At 37.4% G+C, this 12,955-nt stretch overlaps 1 protein-coding gene across 2 annotated transcripts in view; it reads left to right on the top strand.

Annotated features, from left to right (window-relative positions):
• SCAI (suppressor of cancer cell invasion) overlaps nt 1–12,955 on the top strand; it is a 71,928-nt gene that overhangs the window by 38,851 nt on the left and 20,122 nt on the right. For both annotated transcript variants that reach the window (XM_045290201.1, XM_045290202.1), the window contains exons 8-12: nt 3,434–3,535; nt 4,750–4,851; nt 5,620–5,698; nt 7,767–7,866; nt 8,637–8,718. In XM_045290201.1, coding sequence (XP_045146136.1) covers nt 3,434–3,535; nt 4,750–4,851; nt 5,620–5,698; nt 7,767–7,866; nt 8,637–8,718 — 465 coding nt within the window. The remainder of the gene's footprint in view (nt 1–3,433; nt 3,536–4,749; nt 4,852–5,619; nt 5,699–7,766; nt 7,867–8,636; nt 8,719–12,955) is intronic.

Raw genomic sequence — 12,955 nt, forward strand, 5'->3', positions numbered from 1 at the left:
GGCACCATCAGCTTTCTTCACCACATTTGCTTATGCACCCATTTGTCTTCAGTGATCCGTTCGTTACCGAAAGTAGTATGTTTCATCATTGCTACACTGCACCCTCACTGAGTCATCTCCCTGAGACCCTTCCGTAAGGGGATATCCAGTTGCCTACAGACGGGCTTTGGGTTCCCACCCCGCACACCCCTTCATTCACAATGAAGCTAGATGGCTGCTTGTTTGCCTTCAAGCCTTTAAGAACCCAGACACTATATCTTTTGATAGCTGGGCACCATCAGCTTTCTTCATGAAGCTGTTGTTTCTTGATATACTCTCCATCTGGGCATATGTCCTTTTGATGACAATATTTCCATCTCTGTAATCCTTCCCTGAAGAGTTCTACTCTCCAATTTATATTACCTTATATACTTGAGTATAAGTCCACCCAAATATCCACCGAGGCACTAATTTTACCACAAAAACTACACAAAGTGCTGAAAAACTCGGCCTATACTCGATTATATACGGTATAATACAGTGGCAGTATTAGCATCCTGAGGGACTCAAATCAAGTTCATTTTAAGTTCATTTTAAGTGTTATTTTGAGTTTTGGTACCAAAAATGTCTGTAGGGGCAAGTCCAGGGTTGAAGGGTAGCTGGGGTAAGTTTCTTTAACAAAATTCTTATAGGACAGCCCTTGGTGCCTTTGAAGAACGAGCAGGTATATTGTCATGATGGAAAAAACTTCCTCTGCGCTGGTTTCCCAGCATTTTTGTCACCAATGCAATTTTTCCTTTCTTTAAACTTCTTCATAATAAATCCCCTTGATCATTCTGTGTCCTTTGAGAAAACCTATCTGGATTATTTATTTGGAATCCCCAAAAACCAGTCACCGTAACAGCTTTTAAGGAAGGAGCTATGGCGGTGTAGTGGTTACACAGTGGGCTGTGATTTGCATAGTCGGCAGTGCCAAATCACCATCTGCTCTGCAGAACAAAGACTAGACTTTCTACTCCCATAAACAGTTACAGTCTTGAAAACCCACAGGGGGGCACTGAGTCAGCACTGACTCGATGGCAGTAACTTATTTTTTTAAATAACATTCTGAGCTGACTTCTTTCCTTTGAGTTTAAATGACTCAGCAGAACCTCTTGGAAGCCAGTTTTGACCCAGCACCACCACCACCCCTTTTTGAAGGGCCCCCTTGGTGGAAATTGACTCAACAGTGAGGTTTTTGAAGGAGACTAAAACAACTGCATTGCTCAGAGAACTTGTTTGTGGTCATATGCTGATCATAGACAAGTTTAGACACTTTGTGTTTGAATAAGCCCTTGCATGTAGGAGCTAGAACCCTAGTAGTAATTTTTTTTATTTATCCTTGGAGAGCAGTGAGATTGATTCTAAAATACCAACAGCATTTGCTATTTATTGCAATGTTGAATGTTTGGGGCATGTTGTGCATGTAGGTATGTGATAATATTAGTTACTGAACCTGTTTGTCTTGGGATGTAACGAATCGATCCCCAGAGGGGAGTGTATGAGAAAGAGAAAGGGTTAGATCATGAGGAGTTATAGGACTTAAAGGAAAATTAAGGAATTTGCAATAAAGAAGTACAGGTGATGTCAGTCTTTATGTGGAGCAGATTATAGGAGAAGCTGGACTCTGAAGAAGCATGTGGCATCCGGATTGGGAGAAGACTTATTTTCAATTTTCCATATGCAGATCACACAGCCTTGCCAGCTAAAAGCAAGGAGTTGAAGCATTGATGAAGATCAATGACTGCAGTGATGTATTGCAACTCAATGTAACGAAAACAAAAACCTCACCACTGAATCGATAAATAACATCATAATAAGCAGAAAAGATTGAAATTGTCAAGGATTTCATCTTGTTTGGATCCATAGTCAATATTCATAGAGGCAGAAGTCAGGTGATCGAATGACATGATGGAATGGGCAAATCTGCTGCACAAGACATCTTAGTGTTGAAGAGCAAGGATGTCACTTTGAAGACTGAAGTGTATCTGACACAAACCATGGAATTTTCAGTCACTTCATATGCCTGTGAAAGTTGGCCCGAAGAAGAATGGATACATTTGAATTGTGATGCTGGTGAAGAATATTGAAACTATTAGGAGAAAACAAAATAATCTGTCTTGGGAAATGTATATCCAGAAAGCTTCTTGGAAGTGAGAGGCAAAACTTCGTCTTAAGTACTTTGGGCCATGTTATCATCAGGATCCCGCTCCTTGAGGAGGACATCATGCTTGGTAAAGTGGATGGGCAATGAAGAAGAGGCAGACTCGATCAGGTGGACTGACACAGTGGCTCAAACTGAACAATTGTGAGGGTGGCGTAGGACTAGGCACTGTTTTATTCTGTTGTGTATTGGGTCGCTATGAGTCAGAATGGATTTGACAGCATCTAGCAACAACAACAAGTGGTGCCAAACGTAAATAACAGAAAAGGCTTAACAAGCTTGAAGTATAAAGAAATATGATGCACCATTTGGTATGAAAACTCTGGTTAAAGGGGTGTAGGGCAGCTATTGTTGGATTAAAACAGGCTTGATCCTCTAAGATCTCATGCAGTGTTCTAACTAGAACAGGTGCTTTTATTTATATACTGTGTTTTAGATAAAGTGGAGAAGACAAATAAGCCAGATCATTTTCTCCAAGCCCTGATCTAATGGGTCTTCTTTCATCTCCTGTGTAGAAGTTACAGGATTTAATGAGTGATGAATATCTGGAAGTAAGGGCAATCCTTTCACATTTCAGAAACCATTCAGCATGGTCAGAAAATCCCACCTTTGTGGCTCTGCTTTGTGAAATTTTGGTTGAAGATAATTTTTTGCTTCATCTACTTCAAATATGTTAAATATTTGAAACTTTAGAGCATAATCTTAACCTGAGTCCTGGTTAAGCTAAGAACTTAATTCCTTTTGTTTTATAGAAACAGATACATTAAAAAGTCTTTATCTTTTTTTAAAGTCTTTATCTTTTTACATTATCCTCATGTAGATATCTCAAGTTCTATATAAGTATTGAGCAGAAAGGATGAGATCTTAAACATTGTATAATGCCAAAATTTATTGATGATATTATGGGTCATAGCCATATTTCAATAGAGTGGTTATTTTGTCCAATGTTAGCAATATTTTATCCTTGTGTTCACTGGCTGCTTTATTTTGAATACCTGAGGGAATGATTGATCTATAGAAGGATAGATGGAAGATGAACTAAGTATACAAATAATAATTATAAGCTCTAGATGCAAGAAATATGGGTATTATTATAATTCTTCAAATTCTCTAGTCTTTGAAAATTTTCTTAATAAATAATGAATTGCAGAATAAAATACCCATTGTCATTAAGTATACCTGATAAAAAACTGTAATGAAAGACTTTCACGTCTTTGAGCTGACGTGATGGCCATGTTTGTTTATTTCCAGGTTAAATTCAGTGAGCTAACTGTTGACATGTTCCGGATGTTACAAGCTTTGGAAAGGGAGCCAATGAATTTGGCATCTCAAATGAATAAACCAGGAATGCAGGTAATCTTCTCCCCACATTGGCTATTTTGTTAACAGTTTTATTGCTTCTGATCTTCTGGAATGCCACTAATACTCCTCCTATGGATAAAATTATCTCGATGAGAAACAGGATAAACATAAAAGTAATAATCTAGATTCTCTGATCGTTTGCTGAGCATATTGATTGAATAAGTATAGTAAGAGTGTGCAACCCTGTCGCATACCTTTTCTGATTTTAAACCATGCGTATTCTCTTGTTCTATTCAAACAACTGTCTCTTGATCCATGTATAAGAAGCTGGACTATATGAAGAAGAATGCAGCATAAGGATTGGAGGAAGGCTTATTAATAATTTTCAGTATGTAGATAACACAACTTTGGTAGTTGAAATTGAGGAGAACTTCAAACACTTGCTGATGAAGATCAAGGATTACAGCCTTCAGGATGGATTATAATTCAGTGTAAAGAAAGCCAAAATCCTCACAACTAGACCAATAGATACATCTTGATAAATGGACAAAAAATTGACGTTGTCAAGGATTTGTCTTGCTTGGATCCACAATCAATGTCCATGAAAGCAGCAGTCAGGCAATAAATGACTCATTGCACTGGGTAAATCTGCTGTACAAGATCTCTTTAAAGTGTTGGAAACCAAGGATCTTACTTGGAGGACTATGGTGTGTCTGACCCAAGCCATGATATTTTCAGTTGCGCATATGCATGTGAAAGTTTGATGTTGAATAAGGAAGCCTGAAGAAGAATTAATGCATCTGAAATGTAGTGCTGGAGAAGAATACTGAAAGTACCATGGACTGCCAAAAGAACCAACAAATCTGTCTTGGAAAAAGTATGGCCAGAGTGCTCCTTAGAGGCAAGGAAGTAAGATTTGGTCTTACATACTTTGGACATATTGTCAGGAGAGACCTTGAAGAAGGACATCATGATTAGTAAAGTAGAAGGGCAGTAAAAGAGAGGACGGCCCTCAAGAGATGATTGACACAGTGACTCTAACACTGAGCTTAAGCATGGGAACAATTGTGAGGATGGCACTGGACTGGGCATTGTTTCCTTTTGTTGTGTATAGGTCACTATGGGTCAAACTTGACTTGGCGCCTAAAAACAGCAACAACAAAAACAATGAGTAAAGGGAAAGATGTGTAATAAAGAGATAGTTAAGTATTCACTGATAAGACATCCCTCAAATACAACATCTGTGTGTATTGTTTTCTATCTAGGAATCAGCCGACAAGCCTACCAGACGAGAAAATCCCCACAAGTATCTGCTCTATAAACCAACCTTTAGCCAACTGTACACATTCTTAGCAGCGTCTTTTAAGGTACATATAATGCAATATATTTTATTATCTGCATAGGAGATAAGTAACTTGTATGTAAATAATACAATTAAATCTTTGGGGACAAATGTATACTAGCTAGAATCTGAGCGTTACTCTTTGAAAATTTAAGTACAGAATTTAGTTAGAATATTTAAATGATAACTTGTCTTTAGAATAACTGTCCTAGTCATAGCTGTTTTTGAAATGGAAATTGCTTATGATGTGAATAATCTTAACTAGTTATTGATGGGAGTATTTATTAATGCCTCAATGATCTAGTGCTGCTATAATAGGAATACCACACATGAGTGGCTTTAACAAAGAGATTTATTTTCTCACAGTTGAGGAGGCTAAAAGTCTGACATGAGGATGCCTGCTCTAGGGGAAGTCTTCCTCCTGTGTCAGCTCTGGAGGAAGCTCCTTGTCTCTTTAGCTTCTGTTGTGATCTTTATGTGTCACGGCTTCCGTCTTCTTCGTTTAGCCTTCTTTTATTTCTCAAGGAATTAATTGAAGGTAATACTTGACATGGAGGGGAGCTTGTCTTTTCAACTTACGGTTGAGACCTTTATTTCTCTATTTCAAGTTTTCAGAGAATATTCTCTAAATGATAGAATTTCTGAAGCAGAAAATGTCTTCACAGCTTTTGGTAGCAATTGCAGATGATAAATTAATTGAGTGAGCTGTTCATCACCCCACCCATCACATTAAATATCATTAAATTGAAATGAAACTGTATTGTTTTATGTTTGTTGTTTTCTTTCATTTCAGGAGCTGCCTGCCAATAGTGTGCTTCTGATTTACCTGTCGGCTACTGGCGTTTTTCCCACAGGTCGTTCTGATAGTGAAGGTACAATAAAGGAATGCTCCCTGTCGTGAGCAGGGCTTGAATTCTCTTTATTTTCTACAAGACGATGGCCCGTAGCCCACATATCATCTAAAGCTATTTTGAAAGGCTTCTTAATGTTGAAACCTGGTGGTTTTTTTTTAATTGGCAATTACATTGATACCCCAGTCTGTTTTATTTGCTGCAATAGTATATATTGAAGCCTATAAGCAATCAGAAAATTCATATATTAAATGCATGCTTTAATTTTAAATTTTCCAAGGTGTATTTGTATAAGGAGTTGTATGTTTTGAATTCATAAAGGATGGTGGAAGCCAGCTTGAATATCTACTTCATATCACTAAATTTTTTCAGAGGGAATCAGGCCAACAGCTACAGGTGGCTAAAAGTCTTTGTAGAAAACAGTGCACTTCTATAACTGGGAAAGTTCATGTCTTTGTCATGATTTTGTTGGTTTTGTCCTTTATTTATTTTTTTATATATTCAGCCCATGGAATATTGGGATGCGGTTTCAGAATGAAGCTTAAAACAGCTCAGATTAAATATCAGTCTAGAATTGCTCAGAAGATGAGTAACTTGTATGTAAATAATACAATTAAATCTCTGGGGAAAAATAATTTTTAACCTTCTCCTCTTCATCTGTTTGTTGAAATTTGCATTCCTTTATACAATGCATGTCCCTGCCATCTTCCTTGCATGACAATTCTTAAAATGTTATAATGAAAAGAAAACGAAACAAAAATCGCTGTAGTCTTTTTATTACAATTTTTTGGTTATTATTTTTAGAGAAAAACATAACACTGAATGATGCAAAACCTTAAATTACTTGAGTTCTTTTGGTAATAAAATTAGTCATTTTATTTATTTTTTATTATTATTATTTTTTTAGTCATTTTATTTTTAAGGAATTATTTCCATGTCTTGAAACGCTGTTGAATCAGGTTCTTTGGGCCCAACCTTAAACTTACCTTTTTCAAAGTAGTAGGTAACAAGTGAATGTTCCCTTAACAGAGATTATTCTGAATATCCCCCATTTAGAAAAGAATTTAGCTAATTGACAATGCCTAGTGGCGAAGTGTTACCTTCAAAACCAGAACAGCAGTGACTGGTGCAATAGTAATACTAATGGATTTTCCCACACATTGAAATTTGGCAACATTTGTTACAAATTAAGTTATTGTGCATAAGAATTTTCAAATAATTTCTTAAATATGACCGTGATTGCCTCACTGTAGGTCATATTGTATATAAGAGGGGTTTGAGTACCATGGACTTCAGACTTCATGGAGCCATGAAAATTGGATGAACTTCTGAAACTATGACCCTGAGAGAGACATTTAAGCCTTCTACCAACAATAGCCCGTGATATTTTTAAAACCAAGCAATAGTTTAGCTTACCTAGAGAAAAATGTCAGCCTTGACCATTATGTTTCCAGAGCAGTTTATATGAGATCAAATGGCCAGCAGCAACTTGAAAGATTAGCTAGGAGCCTTGAGGGAAAGTGAGTTTGTGTTCTGGGGGAGGGACACCTCAGAGGAGGAGGGTGAGAATTGTTACTCACCTAAGAAAATGTCGTCAGCACCTCAGTGTTGCCGAATAATCATACACGGAGGAATGGGTGAATTGGTGTATATCTTACTGTATGTAGTCTCAACAACAAGAAAATAATTTCTAGAAAAGAGGTAATTGGGAAATATTTCATTCTGCAGTGTTATTGAAATAATATTCGTAAGCCTGAGGTTTTCATTTTGCTTGAAATATAAAAATCATTTTGAATATTTCAGGTTTTCCATCCCTTGTATAACGCAGAATAATGAGATGCAGTAGATTCTTGTTTTGTTTTCATTATATTGTAGTTGATGAATGGATTAATAATTAAATGATTTTTTAAGAAAAGTGTTGGAGCAGGCAACATGCTAAAATCATTTAAGTTTAAATGTTATTTTTTAAATAATAAAATTTTTCTAACTTGAATGCTGTAGCAATGAGAGAGTCACAAATACATGTTTTAACATCAGATCCATGTTACTCTCATATTGAAGTCTAGGATTGTCCCCTTGGATTTTATAGGTCCTTATGATTTTGGAGGTGTACTTACGAATAGTAACCGGGATATTATAAATGGAGATGCCATCCACAAACGTAATCAATCCCACAAGGAAATGCACTGGTATGTATTCTCCTGTCTCCAGTCTTTCAAAAATTATAGCTCCCTTTTAAAATGTTAAGTGAAGTGGGGCCTTGTTCTACAACAGAAGTTCCTAGGGTACAGATTGCTATCACTCATTGCTGTGTTGTCGATCCCGCCTCCAAGCCACCTATAAGAGGATGGCCCCACAGGGTTTCCTGTAATTTATTTTTTTAAAAACATTTTATTGAGGGCTCTTACAGCTCTTATAACAATCCATACATCAGTTGTATCAATCACATTTGTGCAAATGTTGCGATCATCATTTTCAAAGTCCTGTCATTTTTACAGAAGCAAACTGCCAAATCTTCCGATAGAACAGCTGGTAGACTCGAACCACCAAGAGCCAAACACTTAATCATGATACCATTGGACTCCTTTGGACTACTACTTTTATTTGAAATCCAGCAATTTTTACACATCTATAGGAGGAAATCAGCATTTTAGTTGATATTTATTAAACAAATATTTATTCTATATTAAGCACTATTCAGTCATTGAAAATATATCCTGGTTGGAGGACACAATACCTGTCAGTATTTCTGAGCTTCTTTTCTCTCCAAATAAAGCTCCCAGTTTGGCTATGGCAGTAAATACAAACTGACTTTTTTCCTGCTTAATTTAATGGTCTCTCTCTCAGGGAGATGGTAATAAGGAGTTAAGAGCAGCCTCGTCAGAGAAATACTATTTGGGAGACTTGGCTAGTATGATTAAGCAAGTCTTCATCATTATTTTTGTGGTCCTTTTCTCAGCCTTCATCCTGGAGATCTCTATCCGTTCACAAGGAAGCCCCTGTTTATCATTGTGGATTCGTCCAACAGTGTGGCATATAAGGTGAGTTCTATGCACACTGCTGCACATGTTAGACCGTGTGGCTCCAACCCGAGGGGACCCACACTTAATGTGTGCCTTTTTGTGTTACTTTGTTTCGTTCCATTTTACACAGTTTGCATTTAGTCTCTCTTTTCTTTTGAGGTTGTGCATGCTAGTCAGGATCTGGTGCTATGAATAGAAAGGAAGAAAACGCATGAATGGACATTCAGTGGAAAGTAATAAATCCTTCTGCAGGAAAAAAAAATATCAAGATTTCCAAGATCACTGGTGGGAGGCTTATTTTTGTTACATATCCCAGGACAATTTTCTTTTCTAGAGATAGGAGCACATGGGTTAATTTTATTTTATACTCTTCCAACGTTTCTCTCTCCACATACTGAGCCCTTCTAGTTAATTGCAATGTCTATCCCATGTTATGTAGGGATAGTCTTGGAATATTAACGTATGGATTTAGATACACGGATGTTTTTGGAGGGCAGAGGATGCCCTTGGATGGTAAACTAAATGACAGATCTAGCTTTATTTTTTTATGTTACTGTTCTGCTCTTGGAACGATGGTTTTCAATTATTTCTATAAAGAATGCCAACATCAGTAAAACACTTTAAAGTTGAATGTTAGAATCCCAACAATAGCTAGTTTACAGAAAAATGCAAACAATCATTGTAGTCCTCTGTACCTAATTGGAATAGTTCATTCATTAATAATACTTTTAGAAAGATGTTAACTTACTTACTTTTTAACTGATCATTTTGGCCGGGTCATATTCACCATAGAAGATTTAATGATTCTCTTGCCTGGAATGTCAAGGTCTGAAGGCTAGCACTGTGCTTTGTATTTCCAGAAATCTGTGCGTGCGTGCGTGCGTGCGTGCGTGCGTGTGTGTGTGTGTGTGTGTGTTTATATGTTCTTAGATATTTATGTCACCTGTGCTTCACTCTAAAATATCCTTAATAAATCTTTGTTACATGGATAAGGAAAAGTAGGTGCTATTCTATTTACAGATGAAGAAAGAGGCTATGGAACTTAAGTGATTCGCCTAAGTGATGTCAGCACAGAGCTTTCTTACTTCCGAGCCCATGCTCTCCACATTTAGAAAAAGAGGACTTTGCTAGCTTGTCTGAACCTCATTTGTGAAATATCAAGACTTGTGTAAAACTGTATGTTGGCTTTCAGATTTCCTAGATAGTTCTTTTTTTTTTTAAGTGTTTTATGAACCTTTATTGGAAAGACTGTAGACTTTATATTGCCACTGTACTATATTTCTTCTGTTGATAGTGGTTGTAGGGAACTAACCTTGGATACAAAGCTACTATACTGTTGAGTCTTGCCCAGGCTAGTTAGGAGACATTTTTGCACAATGGAGGTAGAGTGGATTGGGCAGTAATTTAAAACTCATAGGTCTTCATTAGTATCAAGACATCTTTTTTTTTTTTTTAATTCTGGTCCCAACAAATGTAGAAATAAGCTACAAGTCCTATATTTAGGCTCAGGGATGGCATAATTTCAATTTCTAGTTTTCAGTTTTCCCTCATCCTTTTACAAATATAAAATATTTTTTCTTTTTGCCTCAAATAAGAGTGTTTTAAGCATATCTGAGAATGAAAAGAAAGGAATAATCAAAACATGGAAAGAAGAGAAACATAACATTCTTGTCATACTCCTCTCACCTGATTTTCTCAAAGCAGCCTAAAAGTCGTACTCTTCTAAAATATTAGTAACAATTGCTACTTCCCCCAAATTAAAAATATCCAACTTACTGAAAATAGAATCTTTAACGTGATGTTTAATGAACACTGAGCATCTTAAACAGGTTCTACACAGACATAATTCCACTACTGACTTGCTGTTACCTTATTTTTAAAGGATGGTGGTGGTGGTAGACACAGAGACCTAGGTTAGCTTGGCCCCCAAACTCAAGATAATTTAGGAATTACATAACTTCGCATCAATCAAAGCCATTAAAGCCTGTTCCTACTAATGTCCTTTTCGTCTTTTAAACTTATAAAATGGTTAATCACTTTAGAAATCAGGTGCATGGCTTTTTGAAAGGGCAGTTTAAGATCCAGAACCAAAGAAACATCCTATTTGTTTTTTTTTTTAATAATTTTATTGGAGGCATTTACAGCTCTTATTACAATCCATACCTACATCCATTGTGTTAAGCACATTTCTACATATGATTCCATCATCATTTTAAAAACATTCTCTTTCTACCTGAACCCTTGGTATCAGCTCCTCATTTTTTTTCCTCTCTCCCTCATGAACCCTTGATAATTTTTTTTAAATCATTTTATTGGGGGCTCATAAAACTCTTATCACAATCCATGCATACATCAATTGTGTAAGGTACATTTGTACATTCGTTGCCCTCGGCATTCTCAAAACATTTGCTCTCCACTTAAGCCCTTCGTGTCAGCTCCTCCTTTTCCCCCTCCCTCCCCTCTCCCCCTCTCTTATGAACCCTTTATAATTTATAAATTATTTTGTCAGAACCTTTGATAATTTATAAATTATTGTTTTCATGTCTTACACTGACCACTGTACATTATCCATGTCTTTTTTTCTTTAAATCATTTTATTGGGGGCTCGTACAACTCATCACAATTGTTAAACACATCCATTATGTGTCAAGCACATTTGTACATTTGTTACCCTCATCATTCTCAAGACATTTGCTTTCTACTTGAGCTCTTGGTATCAACTCATTTTTTCCCTTCCCATCCCCCGCCCCCTCCCTCATGAACCCTTGATAATTTATAAAATATTATTTTGTCCTATTTTACACTGTCTGATGTCTCCCTTCACCCACTTTTCTGTTGTCCGTCCCCCAGGGAGGTTATATGTAGATCCCTGTAATCGGTTCCCCCTTTCTACCCCACCTTCCCTCCACCCTCCCCATATCGCCACTCTCACCACTGGTCCTAAAGGGATCATCTGTCCTGGATTTCCTGTGTTTCCAGTTCCAAATTTTACCAGAGTACATGCTCTGGTCTAGCCGGATTTATAAGGTAGAATTGAGATCATGATAGTGAGGGGAGGAAGCAATTAAGAACTAGAGGAAAGTTGTATGTTTCAATGTTTTTACACTGCACCCTGACGGTTCATCTCCTCCCCGAGACCCTTCTGTAAGGGGATGTCCAGTTGCCTACAGGTGGGCTTTGGAACCCCAATCTGAGCTCCCCCTCATTCACAATGATAGGATTTTTTGTTTTTTGATACCTGATCCCTTCGACACCTCATGATCACACAGGCTGTTGTGCTTCCTCCATGTGGGCTATGTTGCTTCTGTGCTAAATGGTCACTTGTTTACTTTCAAGCCTTTAAGACCCCAGACGCTATATCCTTTGATAGCCAGGCACCATCAGCTTTCTTCAACACGTTTGCTTATGTACCCATTTGTCTTCAACAATCATGTTGGAAAGGTGAGCATCATGGAATGCCAGTTTAATAGAACAGTGTTTTTACATTAAGGGAGTACTTGAGTGAAGGCCCAAGGTCCATCAACTACCATAATGCTAAACCTATAAATATGTGCACATAGATCTCTTTCCCCATCATCATATATAAATATATCTACATATATACAAGCCTGTATTTAGACCTCTATAAATGCCCTTTGCCTCCTAGCTCTTTCCTCTATTTCCTTTGACTTTCCTCTTGTCCCACTATCATACTCATTTGGGTTTCAGTTACATTGCCCTTGATCAATCCCTACCAGGCCCCTTACACTATCCTTGCCACTGATTTTGGATCACTTGTTGTTGCCTTTTCCCTGGGTTGGTTAACACCACTTCCTTTCCCCCACCTCCCCGTCTCCCATGCCCCTCTAGAACCATTGGTCCATTGTTTTCCCCTCCAGATTGTTTATCCAGCATATCTTATCTAGATGAATCTGCAGATAATAATATACACAAAAAAACAAGACAGAGCAAAAGAAAACAATGACAACAAGAAAAAAACCAATGACACAAAAAAAGAAAAGCCTGTAAATAGTTCAAGGTCTGTTTATTGACGTTTAGGAGTTTTCCTGTGGAGTCTGATGGAGTACCACACCCTAGCCCCAAAGTCTATTTTTGGTACTCTCTCAGGACTTCCTTGCTGTTCTGTTGCATGCCTTAAGTGTTTTGCCTCAGTGTGGTGGGGTCAAATTGGGCTCACTTCCCACACTGTATCTCTAGTGTTGTCCCCTATAGGGCTATGGGTCAGTGAGGGTTGTATTTCTCATCATTGTTACAT

Source organism: Echinops telfairi, unplaced genomic scaffold (genome assembly GCF_000313985.2).
Source record: "Echinops telfairi isolate 266 unplaced genomic scaffold, ASM31398v2 ScPeMD7_32;HRSCAF=126, whole genome shotgun sequence".
In the NCBI taxonomy this organism is placed as follows: domain Eukaryota; kingdom Metazoa; phylum Chordata; class Mammalia; order Afrosoricida; family Tenrecidae; genus Echinops; species Echinops telfairi.